General features: G+C 45.2%; 1 protein-coding gene across 1 annotated transcript in view; it reads left to right on the forward strand.

The window, feature by feature from the left end:
- The window catches only part of grin2ca (glutamate receptor, ionotropic, N-methyl D-aspartate 2Ca), a gene marked incomplete at both ends in the record, with an annotated part of 44,206 nt that overhangs the window by 13,809 nt on the left and 11,542 nt on the right, over nucleotides 1-18,855 (forward strand). The window contains 3 exons of the mRNA XM_080009177.1: nucleotides 114-706; nucleotides 6,246-6,360; nucleotides 12,210-12,421. Coding sequence (XP_079865303.1) covers nucleotides 114-706; nucleotides 6,246-6,360; nucleotides 12,210-12,421 — 920 coding nt within the window. The remainder of the gene's footprint in view (nucleotides 1-113; nucleotides 707-6,245; nucleotides 6,361-12,209; nucleotides 12,422-18,855) is intronic.

The following is an 18,855-nucleotide window of genomic DNA, read 5'->3' on the forward strand; positions in this document are numbered from 1 at the left end:
ATTTGCTCTCTGCATATAACCCATCCTAACTGTTGAGGTTGTGTGTGTCTTTTGAAGCTGGAAAAATTGCCATTTCTCCACATGCTCTGACATGCTCCTCTCCATCTGTTCAGGGTGAGGGCTCCACCTTCCTCCAGCTGGGTTCCTCCATAGAGCAGCAGGTAAACGGAATGTTCAAGGTGATGGAGGAGTACAACTGGGACAGCTTCGTGGTGGTCACCAGCCTGTACCCAGGCTACGAGGCCTACGTGGAGTACATCAAGTCCTTCACCAGCTACTTCCTGTGGGACCTTCAGGATGTGCTGACCTTCGACATGTCCGCCGACGGTACCAATGACATCCGTGCGCGCCGGCTGCTGCAGCAGATAGACACTCAGGTGCTGCTGGTGTACTGCACGTACGAGGAGGCCCAGTACCTGTTCACCATGGCGTCCGAGGCCGGCCTTCTGGGGCCCGGCTACATCTGGATCCTGCCCAGCTTGGCGGTGGGAAACCCGGACAAGCCCCCGCCGGACAGCTTCCCCGTGGGGCTGATCAGCATCATCAGTGACCGCTGGCGGATGAGCCTGCGGAAGAGGGTGCGCGACGGCGTGGCCATCGTGGTCAAAGGGGTGCAGAGCTTCCAGAAGCACAGGGGCTACGTACCAGAGGGCCACAGCGACTGCCAGAACCCGGTGCGAACGACGACCAATGACACTCTGTTCAGGTGAGGCCAAAACGTCGGGAGGATGGGGTGGGAGGGCTAGTTTGTTGTGAAGGCGCCTTTACACCAAATCCGAAAACGGATCCGACAGTCTGGGGAAAAAAAACCACCTCCGGCGACCGTTAAAGTGTGTCGCATCACATAATTCTAGTGTGACATTGTGAGTAGATTGCTCAACTGGAGATTTACCATTTTTCAACAAATGAAAAGGCTTTTTTTTTACATCTGTATGAATGAAAGACAGTTGAAAGCTTCAAAGGGGCGCAAAAATTAGGAAGTATGCACAATTCAACAATATAAAAAGAGATTTATTAATTATGAATGTGTTGAATGAGACTCCCGGTGCATTGTCTTTTGTCGGATTCCGTCAAAAGGCGGCTTTCAGAGGCAGCAGAATGTGAGGCCCAATCGGAACGGTGGCAAAGAGTTGCAGAGGACGTCTGCAGTACTTGCACACACAGACACACTCGAGCTACTGTCCTTGAGCGAGACACCCTAAACTGCTACTGATGAGCATTTTGGCGACTTGCATGGCTGCCTCCTCCATCGGTCTGTGCCCTCTGGATTTGAAAGGACGCCACATCAAATGCAGTCCATTTACCATTTGACAACAACAAGTTTATTATGTAAAAACACAAAAATAAACCCCTGTGCTTTGCTGATCCAGATAAGATTATTGAAATATAATTACGTTCAAAGGATGAGATTGAGAGGTTGCTGGGATAAAGCAGGTGGTTCAAACTGCGATCCGGTTTATCGCGACGTTGTACCGCTGCCAACAAATTGCACTTTTGGAAAGACTTCACTGTACTGAACTCAACCCGGATAGGGAAAAAGAATAAAACCAAAGACAGCGGCAGAGCAAATAGACTGCACGGTATGTTAATGCTATCAGATGTATATAGAAAGTTTCGGAAACAGATGAATGACCTTTGATAGTCGCAGCTTGTGGTGTACAGTCCTCATTGGGAGATGTCAGACGTCCAACCTGAGTGAGTTGCCAAGGTCCTTCTATACCTGGAGGTCATAACTGTTTTACTGATTATTCTACAATACCCGTCAGACTGATTATGTAGCTGATGTCTCTGAAGCAGAATGGTATTGAATTTTTAAGGATGTTTTTTCCCCCCGAGACAAGCATATCATCACCTTGCAGCTCACATCCCTTTGACATTGAACGCCGTAGATAGAGCTGCACGTCAAAACCACTGAAGGGCATCGTTGTTTTATTAATGTTTTTATAATCTACTAACATTAACCACGGTTTTAACTTTTCAGTGAGTGAGGTTTAGATGGCCAGAGTCTTGGCAGGATTCTGACTGAGCAGAAGGTCCTTGGTTTGATTCCAGATGTGGGTCTAGATACAGACCTCCTACATGTACCTGCAGAAGGTACTTTGTGGCAGTCACTTCGGATAAAGCCGTCTGCTTAAAATGTGCGACGTAAGGGTACATTTGTCTGCATCTTCGCATCTGGCAGAGGCGATAAAGCAGGAGGTCGGCGCAGCAGCAGCAGCAGCTCCCTGCTCATTTATTCATGGTTTTACATGGTTTGTGTTGTGGAACAAATATGAAGGTGCTCGACCTTTCTCCCAGACTCCGTCCTCCACTTTGCGGCTGTCTACGTCACGGCCCAGTGCACTCTGGATCAGAGACGTGTGTGTGTGTGTGTGTGTGTGTGTGTGTGTGTGTGTGTGTGTGTGTGTGTGTGTGTGTGTGTGTGTGTGTGTGTGCGCGCGCCTGTTTGAATACAAGCCAGGGTGCTCATGTTGTGTTTTTATGCATGGGTCTATGAATCTGTGTGTTTGCATGTTTCCCGTGGGTGTAGATGTGTCTCAAAGTACAGATAAGGGGACAGTGTACAAGTGTTGAACTGGACACAATCACGTCCTGACAGAGGAATCAGACACAGTTGACTGTTTTTCTCTAATCTCCCCCAAGCCATTGTCCTCGTGCAAGGCCTCAGGAGATTCCCAGTTTTATGGTAAAACGTTTGGATCTGCCTCTCATATAAATACCTCTTCCTCTTGCTTTCTCACTCTGACTGCATAAAAGCTACAGAGGTGAGACGTAACCGGCTTGCGAAGTTGGTTTTTCTGCGTTTTGAAGTCTTAAATATTGGTCAATTGGGAGTGGAAGAAACCTCAACCTGCACATACAGTACATACTGGGATCAATTCACAAAGAGGTTAGGAGATTTGATCCTCATCAGTCGATGGGCAGGATACCAGTAGATATATACTGCCTTCGCACATTTGTCAAACAGTACAATTATCAACAAAAGCATTCACAACACAAGCACTCAATGGGAAGAAAATAGGGGCTGATGGGTTTCTCAACCCTTTTCGGCCGATTTTTAGGTCCCCAAATTCTCATAACAACAGCATTTAGAGCGTGTCCGCCAGCACCATGGATTTGAGTGAATTGCAACTCACATTTAGGCCAATAAGCAACAGATTGAGGCTAAGTAAGAATCTTTCTTACTGTAATTTCAAAACCGACAATGCCTCATTGCCTATTCCACGTTGTATATTAGGAAACGGTTTCATGTTAATTTGAGCGCCGCATCGCCTACTTTGATAATGAGGCCCGGAGGGGGCTACAAATGAATTATTTAGAAATTATGATAGACTGTGCAGTACTTTAAAGCTATACCACAATATCTTTTAATTAAAAATATATCAAATATTACTATATCAGTCCTAGAAATGAAGGGAGGTGCAGGGATGTGCATATCAAGTGAACCCGTGGTTGAGTATGTCTGGATAAAATGCTATTTCTACTCAAATAATTTAAATAACACATTTCTATTCAGCATTCTTTCTGAGAAGTTTTGTGGATTTACCGTACACCTGAAAAGTCACAGAAAAATTGTGTCCCGCGTGTCTTGACTTTCAAACCACGATCCCATGCACCACACGGGTCCAAACCCAGCAGCGTGATTTGATTTAGCGTCCGCCTCACTCGTGTGTGTGTGTGTGTGTGTGTGTGTGTGTGTGTGTGTGTGTGTGTGTGTGTGTGTGTGTGTGTGTGTGTGTGTGTGTGTGCGTGCGTGCGTGCGTGCGTGCGTGCGTGCGTGCGTGCGTGCGTGCGCGCATTTCCGGGCGATAGAACAAAGCACTTTATGTCGCTCTCCCACTCTTTTGTCTCTCTTTTCCGCTCATATTTGTGGTTCAAAGAACACAAAAAAAGAAGCAACCGCGCTCCGTTGTTGCACTCATCCCCATCTGAATGAGTTGCTCCATGACTGAGTCCGTTCACCTGTTAATGGGATAATTAGGGATTACCAGATTTCTCTCGCTCTCTCTCTCTCTCTCTCTCTCTCTCTCTCCCCCTCTCCCCCTCTGGTCAGCAGGCTTTCCTAACCACCACTGGGGTGAGAGGTGTCTTGTCCAGGTACAAGTGAGGCTGTAGTTGCACTTTTTGAACAACACAACACCGGCACACTGTTTAGTCCATGACAATATTGAATTAGTCCCCGCATCAGATATAAATATTTGAACCAGTATCATTAGTACCTCATTAATGTCTGCCGTGATTTGCAAAGGTCATGTGAAGAGCGTTTTTCAAATGTTTAAAAGTTTTCATCTGAGCTTGTCTGTTCATGTTGGTCCCTTTATTTGCATTAAAATATCAAAATATCAAAGTACTTATCAAATTGTTTTTCTCTGATATAATACTGTAAGTAATTCCCGCATCGTTATGGTTGATTTCATAAAAGTTAAAGTTCAGCATTATTGCCATTTATTAACAACATGTTTACAAAATATGAAAAACAATTTTCACTCTGTAAACTGAGCTAAAAAAAAATCTAAAGTCTTTCTTTTTTGAGACTGCTAATATCCTCTCCAAGCAATTGGCTCTCTTAAGGGATTTGTAGGTCATCGTTTGTAGTCATATGCAGTAGTTGTTTGTTCATAGAAACCCTGTAGGTGTACACCGATCAGCCACAACATTAAAACCACTGACAGGTGAAGTGAATAACATTGATCATCTCATTCCAGGGGCACCTGTCAAGAGGTGGGATATATTAGGCAGCAAGTGAACAGTCAGTTCTCATAGTTGATGTGTTAGAAGCAGGAAAAATGGGCAAGCGTAAGGATCTGAGCGACTTTGACAAGGACCAAATTGTGACGGCTAGACGACTGGGTCAGAGCATCTCCAAAACCACAGGTCTTGTGGGGTGTTCCCGGTATGCAGTGGTTAGTACCTACCAAAAGTGGTCCAAGGAAGGACAAGCGGTGAACCGGCGACAGGGTCATAGGCACTCATCGTCTCCTTGACCTGCGAGGGGAGTGTAGTCTAGCCCGTCTGGTCCAATCCCACTGAAGAGCTACTGTAGCACAAATTGCTGAAAAAGTTGATGCTGGTTATGATAGAAAGGTGTCAGAACACACAGTGCATCACAGCTTGCTGCGTATGGAGCTGCGACCATAGAGCAATAGAAGGAGGTGGCCTGGTCTGAAGAATCATGTTTTCTCCTACATCATGTGTATGGTCGGGGTTAGGGTCCGATCCAAGCATCTGTGGGATGTGCTGGAACAACAAGCCTGATCCATGGAGGCCCATAGATTACAGGATTTAAAGGATCTGCTGCTCACGTCTTGGTGTCAGATACCACAGGACACCTTCAGAGGTCTTGTGGAGTCCATGCCTCCACGGGTCAGAGCTGTTTTGGCACGAAGGGGAGCTACACAATATTAGTGGTTATTAGTGGTGGTTTTAATGTTGAAGCTGATTAGGTTATGTCATTCCATCCACGTTGTCTTCATTTTGTACCAATGTCAATGGTACACTTAATTTGAGGTTATTTTGCAGATCCAAACAGTATCAAATGTCTGGATTGTCATTTCTAATGATGTACTACTCAGAAGCATGTCTTTCTGTGATAATCATTCATTTCAATGTCTTCACAAACTGATTCTTTATATTGTCATTTATCACCACCCATTATTCTGCATCATTCCTGTTTTTAGTAGGAATTGATCAAATAAGACAGAAGTGTATTAATACCAGGGGGGGGGGGGTTTCAGTTGTAGCAGCATTGAACAAAATACATAATATTTGTATATGTATACAGAGTGTAAAAAAAAAAAAAACAAGGTGGAAAAAGTGTGTGTACAAAGTGCATGGTATAAAAGATGAATAACACACTCAGGACCCCATACAAAAGGAGATGTAGTTTTGTGGTCTTGTGCACTTACAACAACCTACTTCTTTATTAGCCCATTTATTATGCGTTCAAAGATTTAGTGAAAGCCGTGGAGGCCGATTCAATAGAAATTTGTAATCGCCTCCTCGTCTAGATCCTGTTCCCTCCGTCTGTCCTATTAAGCTCGGGATGCTGTGGGTTTTGCTGTATGTGTTTTCAATGTTTGATTTGATGTATTTTGCAACATGGTATTGCTGCTGTTTTGTGGAAAAGAGATCTCGAATCTCAATGGGACTTGACCTGGTTAAATAAAGGTTGGATAAAAATAAAAGGAAAACGAAGAGGGACACCATGTGCACTCACAGCTGTCCCCGTCTCGCTGTCGTTCCAGGCACATGTTGAATGTCACCTGGGAGCACAACGACTTCTCCTTCAACAGCGGCGGCTACCTGGTCAACCCCGCCATGATCATCATCACCCTGGACCGGGAGAGGCAGTGGGACAAGGTACGTGACCTCGCGTCAATACGCTGAATGCAAACACACTCTGTCTGTTTTTCTTTTTACCTCTCTTTTCAACGCGTCCTCTGGGTAATTTTGTGCGTGTCGGTTGTGAGTGTTTTGGGGGGGGGGGGGACAACTCCAGACGAGTGGAGTTGACCTCTCCTGCAGCTCGGGGTAGAAGTTGTTTAGTTAAAGCTAAACATGGTGGTAAACAGCCGCTGGCCTTTCACAGCTAATTACGCGGTATTGATTGTGTTCCTTGCCGGCGTTGGTTCCTATTCATTTCCGACCGGCTGTGGAGGCTCTGGGCCGTGCCTCTGTAATTGGAAGCGCTGGCAGCGCGGGGTCCCTGTGTGTCAGGGGCCGCGGGATTTGACCGGGAGCGGGTCATGCATGGATCACCCCAGCACCATGCTCCACTGACCGACAGAAAAAGGGATTTTAAGTTTACCTCTTGGAGCACTCCATCCATCCCTCCATTCCTCAATCCATTTTCTTAACCGCTTGTTCCTGTTCGGGGAAGCAGGGCGCGCCGGAGCCCGTTCCGCCACGTCAAGGTTATTTCCAAGAGGATACAATCCACTTTGCACCTTGCACAGCGATTTCATGAGCTACCGCTGGTTCACACCAGCCAGGAAATGACTAACACTTTCTTCTATTACTGCTGTGATTAAAGGAAAGCTGTGTGGCTTGATCAGGTCCAAATTCCGTGAGCCAAAAACAGATGTATCAATTGCTGGATTGTTTTTCGCACCCAGAAGGCAAGAGGCTGTGGGTCCCAAAGGTAGTTTCTCTAGCACCTTCGCAAATCAGCTCTTTTACATCCGTGCCGACGTAAGACTAGGAACGCTGTGCTGCTGTGCTGCTTCCTACTTTTTTTTTTTTTTTTTTTTTTTTACTTTTCCCCATCGGACCGCAATTAAGCACTGTGAGAGGCTGCAGCAGATCAGCAAGTCTCTTCAAAAAAGCTTTCCTCTGATCGTTCTCCAACAAAACTTTCCATAAAGTCTTATTCTTACAACTTTGTTTTATCTTTCTTATTTTCTCATCGAGCATTCTGCTTCTGTCTCTTTTGTTTGCACCCTCCATCTTGGCTGTAGATGTACATGGAGAAGGCTTGGTTGCTTTGAAGCTACAAAATGGAGCCCTCAAATACCCAAACTCAGAGTCCAGATGTACAAATACTAGATATCTATTCTGCACCGCAGCAGAAACCTGCTTGCCGGCGGCTTAAGCCAGCACTGGAAAAGTAGGTTTGTCTTAATAGGTTCATGTAAATTCATCCTGCACCACTTCCAAGTACCCAGGGACAGCTGAAAGTTAGGGAGGCGGGTTCACTATCAAGGAGGGTGGATTACTGAGGGGGAAGTGGGTTATCGGTCTCATCCTAGACCTACCGACCACATTACGCTCACCGACCACACTCGTTTCCATTAAGGATACGAGAGGGTTAGGGTTAGGGTTAGGGTCTGGTTGGTGAGTGTACTGTGGATTTCCAAACAAAGAGCTGGGTTTGAATCCTGTCGGCGTGAATGGTTTTCATCCGTTCATGTTAAAGACCTCACATGGCATGGGGTGTGCTTTTAGCATGTGCACCCTGTTGGAGTAATGCGGTGCATGCAACCTCCGCTGCTCGTGCAAAAACAAACACAAGCGCCGCAGAAGAAGAAAGATACTGGCTACGCCACAGTCGTGTGTTGTCCAGTGTGAGTTGGCCCAGCGCAGGTCTCCGAGCGGCGTCAATACCTGTGAGCTGTGTTTGATGTGAAAGGGGCCGTATTATAAAAGTTGAAGAACGGCCCCTCATCTGCGCTTAATGCGGCACCTATATCACCTGCCTGAGCCTGACAGCCTGATGGCCTGCATCGCAGAGCTTACATGCCGTGGCATTAATTTATCGGCCGATGGAGTCACTCCACTGCTCTTATCGAATAGGGTCTTCCCGTGACCGCCAATGGCCGCCGAGTTCTGCCGTCCCCCGGCGTCTCCGAGATAACCCATTTTCCCGTTCTCCCCGATCTTAAGGTCAAGGTGCCTTGAAGGAAGGCGCGAGGAAAGAGCGGCGCGAGAGACAAAGAGGTGCAAAGTGTTGTCGTAATTCACGATTTACAGGTGGCTGTGTTATATAGCTGGAGGATATAAAAGAACCAGAAAATGCTTATGTCAAACGGACTGGTTGGATATTGCGCCGCAGAGTAGTGCTATTGCCTCACAACTCCAGGGACCCGCAGTCAAACCTCGTCTCATGTTCTCCCTGTGTTTGCTCCAATTTCCTGAGGTTTCCTCACGCTGCGAGGACATGCAAGTAGAGCTAATGGGAGACTCTTAATTGCCCTTAGGTGTGTGAGTGGAGGGTGAGTCAATGTGTGACCCTAAAAAAGACTGCTGCCACATCCAGGGCGTCTGCCTGCTCTACACCCAGTGAATGCCAAGCAGAATAGCTGTTTTGCAGGTTTCTACCTTTAACAGCATAAACCCTTGAAGTGAAACGTATTTATGCCCTTTTATATAGTAAAAGTCACTCACTCAGGGTAGATGTAAATTGGGGAGATCAGTTGAAAGAAAATATCATCAATATCAATATCAGGTAAGACTTTGAAGAATGTCACTGTTTTTTTCTAAAAATAAAAATTTCCCAACAAATCAGATATTTTCACCAAAAGAGTTGTAGAGTACAACAGATGTATGTTTTTCTTTTGGAGCATATCTGTTATTTCCCTGGAGAGGGATTTGATTCGTCTGTGATGTCATTGTGGATTCCCTCATCAATTCCACCGGGAATCATTATATCAACATAAAAATTATTAATCCAAATGTAGACAAATACATTTTCTTTTCATATTTTAACCCCAAGATCTGGTTTTGACTGAGCACTTTCATTATCAGAAATGAGTGAGTTTTTCTCCCCGCAGACTCTCACTTAGTAGAGTGATGCGGGGGGGGGGGCATTCCTCTGTGCCTCATCTCTGTTCCTCCAACTAAAAGAACCAAAACAGTGTTTTTAGTTGTTTTATTAGGAGGAACGGGGCACGGCTCTCCGGGATCGGAGCGCACAGAGAGTGAGTGATTCGCACATAAAATATATTTATGATTCCCCTTATTTACAATTCCCCATTGAATTGTTATCCCTGTGAATTTGTTGAGGTTCTATCTGTTTTATTCTGTTATTGTAAAGCACAGACTGGAGACAAAAAAAAAAAAAAATCAGTCAGTCGTCTGACGGGGTTCTACTGACGATTAGACTCGTCAACTTTCAGGGGGCAGCCCTAATTATTTTAAGGCTCGGGTACTTGTGATATGTACGGATAAAGTTCAGTTGAATATTTACACACACTACACAGACTAAAAGACAGAAGCCTAAATTTGGAGTTGGACACTGATTATGTATAGCGAACACACTTCTCTTCTATATGGTAATGCCCATACAGTTGACGCTGTTTGTACTTGTTTTAAAATAGCCTATAATGGACTATAATGTCCAATTAAAAAAAAGGCGGTAAAATATTCATCGTTTTTTTCGGGGGACAGTGCGCCCCCCTCGTCCGTCCGTCGGAAACCTCAATCACGCAGGGTACGTTGAAAAAAAACTCACTCGCCATCACAGCCCTAGTTGACAGACTTTGCACTTAAACAAGTCACAGCACATGTGCCGCCCTCAAGTAAATGAGCTCCTATCAGTTTATTCTGAATCCTGAAAACATATCGAGCTTGCTTGAATGCTTGTTTAGTAGAAATAAGGGAATTCCTAATAAAGCGCGAAGTGAAATCGCCGTTATTTCTGATCTTCGGATTTCCCCCATAATATCCCTAACCTGGCACACACCCGCCAAAAACACACACAAGTGATGCATTTTTTTTTTTAATGTCTGGGATTTGCGGATGTCAGGGTTAGCGTCATGGTTTGCTATGCAGGTGTAAATCCATCACTGGTAAATTATGGTGCATTCCATTGAAGTCAGAACTCGTAAAAACCCGACGGGGTAAATTGATGGACCAGGAAGCAGGTTTGCAGTATAAACACAATTTACTGTGTGATTTTCCGCAACAACAAATCAAATGTCTAAATTAAAGTGACAGACTTCCTTTCAAAACTTTAGCAACACAGCCCGGTACTGTGGGACCCAGCCTCGCTATCAGAAGAGAGAGAGAGAGATCAAACATACCCCAACTTTCAAACACCTCAATCTCCGACAGCTGCGTCCCCTGCCGGCTGCCAGAGCTGGCTCCCCTCACCTGCAGATGGCGCCACTCACCACTACCACACCAACCTCCTTTAAGAACGAAGAAACAGCCATTTATGTGCGAATTCCAAGTCAGAAATTTGTGCCAAACGATTCTCAGAGGCACGTTTTCTGCAGGCGCCCATGTTTTCCTGGACAGAGGCAAGTGAAAGTGGGAAATGCAGAATCGGATTTCCAACTTCAAATGGAATGCAGCGTTATTAATCACAATTATCTCAGGAAATGAATTCTTCAGTGTGAGTTATATTATAGATTGAGAAAACTACTCTCGAGTACTTCTACAAAACAACCGTAGTCCATTACAATGACGCGAGTAGTTGAGTTCGGTCCCTTCAGCCTCTGTTTTTGGCCCTCCCTGGTGGATGTCTCTGTAAACCCGTAAAGACCCAGCACTCGTCTGGAGAGACGGAGATGAGTGCTCCCTCTGCTCCAGTGTTTCTGTACACCATGTGTCTTCAGGGGCAAAGTGAGGGAAGGATTTATTTTTTCAGCACCCTTTTCTTTTTATCCCCGCTTGTAATCTGCGGGGTCCCTTTCGGACATGAGTGCAACGCCACTAAAACTCAAATGTCCACGCAATTGACAGCAAGGCATCATTTATTTCCTGTAACCACCTGGCGATTTTATTTATTTATTTATTTATTACCTGTGGTGTTTTCATTTTTTTTGTTTGTTTGTTTGTTTGTTGTGTTTTGTTTCTACATCCCTGACCATCCATTTCCATTTGGGTTGGCTGCTTTTGCCCCCCTGGAGTTCCGGGAAGGAGGATCCCTCATTTGATCACCTCCTCAATCTTTCCTCCTTTTCCCCACGGCGTAAAGGAAGTAACATCTGAGAACCTTTGAGACTGTAACTGTGATAACGGCTATGTAGCACAATTTGATTTGCCTTTGAATCACCATAATTTCCCCCAATATTTTCCTCATACGGGTGGTGTTTCTGTTGTGGTGACCTGGTGGAGACAGTTTTGGTTTTGAATGGCTTTCTGCCAGAGGTTTGTAGTGTCTCCTCATAATGAAGTCTCTTGAGGGTTTCGACCAATAAGTCATATTAAAACAATTATTCTGCATTAGGTGTGTCGAAGCCAGTTTTGGTTGCACTTGACTGCCTCTGTGGGAAACTCACTGCCACCTAAGTGTTTACCAAGAGCCCCTTTCAACAAATGACATTTTTGGGATGTTTTTTTGTTAATTACGTTGAATTTTTCTTTTCAAAGTTGATCTGTTTTGTTGATAGCGCATCAATATGTGATGTGCGATACGTACTTATCTTATGAACCTTATATTAAATCACAAGATCCAATTGACAGCTCGAAAAAGGCGCATGACAACATTTCTGTATTTGCTCTGTCTTTTTAAGTTTTAATTTGCACTTCTTTTTGAACCTCAAAGCACCATCGGTGGATTTTCCTGATCATATGAGCTACAGAGTGTGGCGATTGTCCGCTTTCTCTCGGACCATACACTCTTTGCGCCGCCACTTTTAGCATTTCCGATTTTCCCATTCGAAGCTGATAGATTGCCCTTTCTCCTCCATAATAATCCTATCCATTCTGATTCCCTCCACCGTCTCACAGTGCTTCCCCATTTTTCCCCCTGGTCTCTCTTGCAGGTCGGGACGTATGAGATGGGCATCCTGCGGATGAGGTACCCCGTGTGGCCGCGGTACGGCACATACCTGGAGCCGGTGTCCGATAACAGACACCTGACCGTGGCCACATTGGAGGAGCGACCGTTTGTCATTGTGGAGGCCGTGGACCCCATGACCGGCACGTGCGTCAGTAACACCGTGCCTTGTCGAAGGCAGTCCAACAAGACGGAGGCGTGAGTGATGTCTATCTGTCTGTCCTGCTGGAAAAATTGAGTTTTGTTCATTTTAACGATGCACACACTTTACTTATGTTTATCTTCGCTACAGGCAAATTATGGTTTCGGAGGCTGTAAAAAAAAAAATATAAACAGACAAATAGAAAAAGACACAAAGAAACAACTATGAAACCATATGGGGATGTATAAACATAGGTCATAAAAAAACATGCTGATAAACTTGGTGAAAAGAGAGTGATAAAAAACATGAAATCCCTCATTTCCTCAAATATAAACCAGTAGTCAAATACAAAACAGGCCTCCAATAAATGCCGGGGTCCCGATCACTAAATGAGGAAATACGATATATAAAACCATGAAAGCACAGGTTAAGAAATGTAGAATACATTAGGCTTCGGCAATCGTGCAAAACGGCGATCGCTGGGGCGCAGCAGTTTACGATTTTATCTCGGGGGGGGTGTGCGCGCTTAGACCGTAATGTAATGTGGCAAATGCGGTCTCCCCGTTACAGAAGTGCAGGTTTTATTATTTACAAGTGAAGTTTTTCCACAAAAACATGTAGTTTTCACTAGATTTAGTCCCGTAGCAACAGAAAGTAACGGGAGACATGCGTGACACATGATGTCGGGTCCGTCGCTCTCCGGCGTGGGGGGGTGGGTGAGAACTGCACTTGCACTGTACACCGTTTCAATGCTTGGAATTTTTCGTGGCGGATAAAAAATAAAATCGTCTGTCATTAATCTCAATTGGCGATGGATGGAGCTGATTGACGTTTTATTTGTCATTCTGCCCAAGCCTAAGTATATTAAACAGTAGTTAGAGTGATTCACTTTTTTCCCCTGTTATTTATATATATGTATATATACTGTGTAATTATACTGTGTAAATATACTGTAAATATACAGTATACTGTATATACGCTGCATTTGATTGATTTCATTGCCAACCTGAGAGCACCATTAGGTAGGAGATTAAGATGCTCTTCCCCCGCCATTAGCCCATGCACGGCTCCTTATCACTCAATAAGGTGCGATTCTCATTAGGCCACTTGGCCGGACTGCAATTTTACTCAGAGATCACGCTGTGGCCCAATAAAGGCAATATATGTGCTGCCTGGTGGGATATCAATTAGACAGCGCGATTAGGCCTCGCCATCAATCCTGACCGCCTAGAGACTGATATTGGTGCTCATCAGCGGAGAAAGAAGCACTGGCCATTATCCATGACTGACTGTGGCGTTAATGAGGTAAGGAGGAAGGAAGGTGACAATCACATCCCCGCTGAGCAATGGACCACTCCAGAGCCTTTTAGGCCCCGCTCACCACATGATTCCTCTCTTGTAAACAGTGCATTCCTCCCAGCCGCCGAAGCACTAAGACATTTCCCCAAAGGGTCAAGAGCAGAAGGACCGGCGCAAGCTGAAGAAAATTTCAGTAATGCATTTGGCAATGTGTTGGACTGAAAGAGACACACGTTGACTGATTGAGGCTCTCATGGCATATTACAGTTTCCTGATTGCAAAATCCAATCTCCTGGGCCGAAGCCATGATAGTGGAACCTTACACAGAGGGGGCCATTTTTAACAGCCGACCCACGCTGACCCTCTGATTCTCACATATGAACGGGTGTCGAATTTAGAGCTCTATACAAAGATACAGGCTCTGCATCCCCTCCCCAAATCACATACGTACATTTTTCTGTCATTCGCACTACACCATGACATACGGATCCAAGATCGACTCCTACTAGCTCAGCAAAGCAACAAGCTCGGTCTGAGAGAAGAATTTTTATTATGATTGTACTTAACATCACGATATTTTTGTCAGTGCAGATATTTAGCCGGGGCATTATATTCCAGACAATGTATGGTCGTTCCCACGAGCGAGGTCCCTCCACACTGAGTACTCTGATACATTACCATTATTATTCCCCCCAATGCCTGCCCTGCTCGAGCTTTATAAGGCAATTACACACACACGCGCGCACACACACACTTATAGATCCGGAGATTAATATGGAGATAATTCTTTGCTTGGCAACAGGTATTGATCCAGATAGATAATGTCATCAAACATTAGCTGGGCGCACAGGGAGTTTCTTGATAAAAGTCGATACTATTAGCTTTGGAATATTGGCAGGACCAGTGGCGTAGTAAAGCTTTTGCCCAAAGTGACTCACAATAAGTACACTTGTCATCAGTAGCTGAACCGACTGGTACATCAGAGTCTTCGTCAACAAACTGCCGCGTTGCCGTCCGGCGAGCCCAGAATACAGGACACGGCGGGGACTCGGGCAGGAAGTGCTCAGACAAAAGTATCTTTTACTAAAGAAACTTAAAACATGGCAGGGCATACAGGCAATGGCACTCACAGGGAATTTTAGACCGGCAAGGACTCGACTGGTGAAGAGAAACAAAATACACCGGGGTAACGACGAGACACGGGGGGGAAAAAACACGGAGGACTGCAGGGCAAACAAAGGAGCATGGGACCTAAGGGGGGGGGACAGTAGAAAACATTGGTGAAGTCAGTTTGGTACGTTTTTGTACGTTGGAGGTAAAGGTGTGAGGATCTTTCGGAGGTGCAGAGGTCGGCCCAGGTAGGGTCCAGGTGTCACCTGAAGATCCTCTCCTGCAGTAGGTCTTGTACTTGCCTCTCCTGCAGTGAAAAATGGAAAGCAATTCGGTCTTGTTTGACGTTCGGCTGCTCGCACGCCGGCCGTCGAGTCGGCCGTGGCCGTGCTTGTGCCAATTCAAGCGAAAAGAAGTTTAAGGACGCCGGCGCCCTAGTTCGGGAGGCGGTAAATAGAGCAGAGATCGAGGGGTCTTTGGGGGTGAGGGGCCGTTTTATGAGAAGCAAGAGAACCAGCCGTAGATCGTAGCCGCTGTGCGCAGTCTTCAGCCGGAGCAAAATACCATTAGCGGGATCACAGGATTAGACGTGGTTTCTATCGCGACACCAACACTGAAGCGAGACGTGTAAAGTGGGAGGGGTTTTGCTCAGCGACAAACTAACTGGGATCAGGGAAGGGTAGGAGATCATTATGAGACGGAGAGGTCAGTAGAGGAGGAGGTTGTGTGGTTACCAGCCTAATACTCCTTGATATCAAAAGTGTAGTATATACCCACCTCCCACTTGTCAGTAATCCATCAGCGACTAGCACAGGAGCCCTAGGCAGGACCAACAGACAGCGCCATCATCCAATCAAAGTGATGGCCCGGTGTAGGGCTGAACACCTGCAAGGCACAGCATCGACAGATTCGTCTTCGAACGGGGGACGTAACAACCATCAACTTAGATCCCGTACTGTCACGCACGTGCACGCGCTGTAAAGACAGACGCATCGTTCCCGAAACCTTTTCCCCCGCGTCCTGAAGGAGTTGGCAGCCCGGTTATAAGCTGGAGCTCAGCGCCTCGCCACCCGCTCGGAGCGGGGACGCTGGGACCGCCGAGTTTATTCACAGTCCCCAGCGACAGTCGACAGCGGCGGCTTGTTTTCTCCTCCTGGAGGGGTTCGTCGGCTCGCTGCCCCGCCTCCCGCTGGCTCGGTGCATTCGCCGTGCGTCCCACTGGCTTCCGGCGACACTCTCCTCCTCCGCCTCCTCCGTGTGTGAGGGCGGCGCTGGTGTTTGTGATTCGGTCTATTAGACGTTAAGATGCGCTTCAGGCCGGGGGGGTTGAAGGCCGCAGGGTGTTTAAAGACTCACCTAAAAAGTTGGATAGCGGGAAAGCTTGCTCATTGGTGCTCCTCCACTTCAGTTTTCTAAATAGGGTGAACATGCAAATCGCTTCGGATAGTTGTGCCTGCTACATAACGAGAAAAAATGTTCTTAGGAATTCCATCTTTCTATCCCTCTAAGGCGGTCATATTATTTTGAAAGTGTGCCTTTTTCTAATCGTTGATTTGTTTTGTATTTTGTTGGTCACTATTGACACTTTATAGACCACAGCTGTCGACGCTGCTTTATAAAATTCACCCCGGCTGTTTTACACTTCTTGCCTGATCTTCGATCTTGGCATTCTTGGTGGGAAGGGCGGACCCTGCCACCAACAGTGATAAAACAGCATATAGAGGATCACATGCATAATGCAAATACATGGAATGGCCATTTCTTCAAAAGTTCCTAAAAAAAGAAATGTGAGACATCTCAAGTAAATTAAGGCTCAATAATCTTACGGATTACCACTTTAAATTGTTACTTAACTGCAAAAAGCATGTTTAGTAGAGCACATGCTCCACCACCCACACGCTTCGACTCTTCGACAGGTTTGTTTGCGGCCAAACTCGTCCCGAGCGAAGATGGCATTAGATTTTAGATTGAAGTGGAAGGCGCGACTGCGTTTCTCCCAGGTGATGTCAAGGCTGTCCTCCCACGTGAGTTGTGGAGTTGTAAATGTGACACCGGGCACTGGCGATGGCCTTCCTCCACTCTCTGTGACTCATCACGCTTCCCTCATCCTGTTAGTGTGAAACTGAAGGGCGTCGTCCCACCCAGGGATTGATTTTGCTTTGCCGTTACTTGATATGTGGAGCACTAGGTGTCTTCGTACAGGAAGTTACACGAGTCTGTCTTGTCAGGGTCACTCAGGTGGGATTGTACCACGGGAAGTGTCACGCAGGTGTGTTTGTACGCAATGTCATCCAGCTGGTCAACGTTATCAATATCTACAAATATTGATTTAAAAACGTTTTTTGCTCTCTCTCTCTAAACAGAACAAAAAGTACGACGCTGGAGTGCACCTGTAACCACGACCCCTGCCCCTCGTACAAGCTTGTGCCTTTTTTTGTTTTTGTTATTCGTCAACATAGAGGAGAAATAAGCGCAGAGGGATGCAAGATATTAGAGTTGTAGAAGTTCTGTGAATTAACAGATACAACAATAATCAATTATTATTTAAGAGCAACTATTTTCTATGAATTTATAGTCTTGGAGTGGTTCGGAAAAAAATCACATTTCAAACATTTTTTACAGGCAACAAGGGCAAAAATATAGGGGAAACTTAGGGGTTTTCATTTTTCAGGTAAAAAAAAATGTGTTTAGGATTTATTATTTAGTATTTACACAAAAAATAAATCCAGTTTTTACAAAATACAGTCCCATCCCTCTGGTAGAGGAGAGGCTCCACAGCGACGGGAGGTAGTTATTTTCACTTTTTTTTTTTTTCTTTCATACAAGTAAGAAACTGGGAAATAACTCAAAATCTAACATAAAAACACACTCTGAGCATCTTTCCCGCATCTCCTCTTCTTGCCAAGTTGCCATTCGCTGTCAAATCCAATTGCTGCATAATTTCCCCACACATTCACTAGGTGTGCCAACCTGCAAGTTGCCCTTTAAATATTAATTTATGAATTTGTGCAAAATGGAATTCTCCAAATATGTCGTGCCTTTAATATTTTTATTTATTTTTATTTATTTTGTGATTTTTTTTTTGCTGTCAAATATTGGGAATTGGTGTCGTAAACATATGTGTACTTAATTTTAGTGGTTAAAGTAGGAGTTAAAGTCCAAGTTAAAGGCTCACTGTCCTGTGTGTATAGAGGTGACTTCATTCTAAATCATTTGGTAGCCTATTTGTCTATCATGTGTTCCAAGGCCATGGGGAAATTTCCTTTTGTAATATACCAATATAGACAGAGTAAAATGCATGTCCTTTAGAGCAAATCTATCATTACATATTATAATGCACAATAATCCCACAACATACATATTTAAATTCCCATTGTCTTAGTTAGCAAACGTCTAAAATATAAAAATTTGACATGTCTTTTTTTTATTTTTTTTTTTACCTTTTTTAATATGATCAAGTTTTGTTCAAAGGCTCTTTGGAAGAGATTATATATGGCAAGGGACAGTGGAGAGAGAGCAAACAGGAAGTGACCTCACCCTATAGGGCACTGGTGGCAGGACCTGCACATTTCTTTAAAGGCTGCTTGTTGCCATTAGCCGTAATCCAGCATCGTGTTGCCTGCCTGCCGTTGTTTCTGCCATTGTTTGCTTGTGATTAATTTGTGTTGGATTTGTTGTGGTCAGCCCAGCTGTCCGTCCATCTGCTGTGGCTGTGACATAATGTGCAGGATCGCGGAGTGGAGGGGAGCGGTGGAGGCTTCTTCTCCTGACGTAGTTAATGATACGGGTATCAGACCAGTGCCTTCGTTAGGGGTGAACGTCTGGGGCTTCAGATTTAGGAACCCCCGATCTTATACAAATAAAACAATTTTATAAAGATAAGTCTAATAAAAAAAATATTCATCTGTCATTCAGATCATGAATTAAAGCCCTCGAAAATAATACAATATCGTTGACGCAAGTAGGGAGCTCCGCTGCCACCCCCTCAACAGAGTACCCAGAGTGCCATGGTCCGCTAGAGCTAAGCCCCTGATGTCTTTGAGTCCTAGAAACGCCCCTGTATCAGATTAAAATAGGGTAT

Source organism: Zeus faber, assembly GCF_960531495.2.
Source record: "Zeus faber genome assembly, chromosome: 11".
In the NCBI taxonomy this organism is placed as follows: domain Eukaryota; kingdom Metazoa; phylum Chordata; class Actinopteri; order Zeiformes; family Zeidae; genus Zeus; species Zeus faber.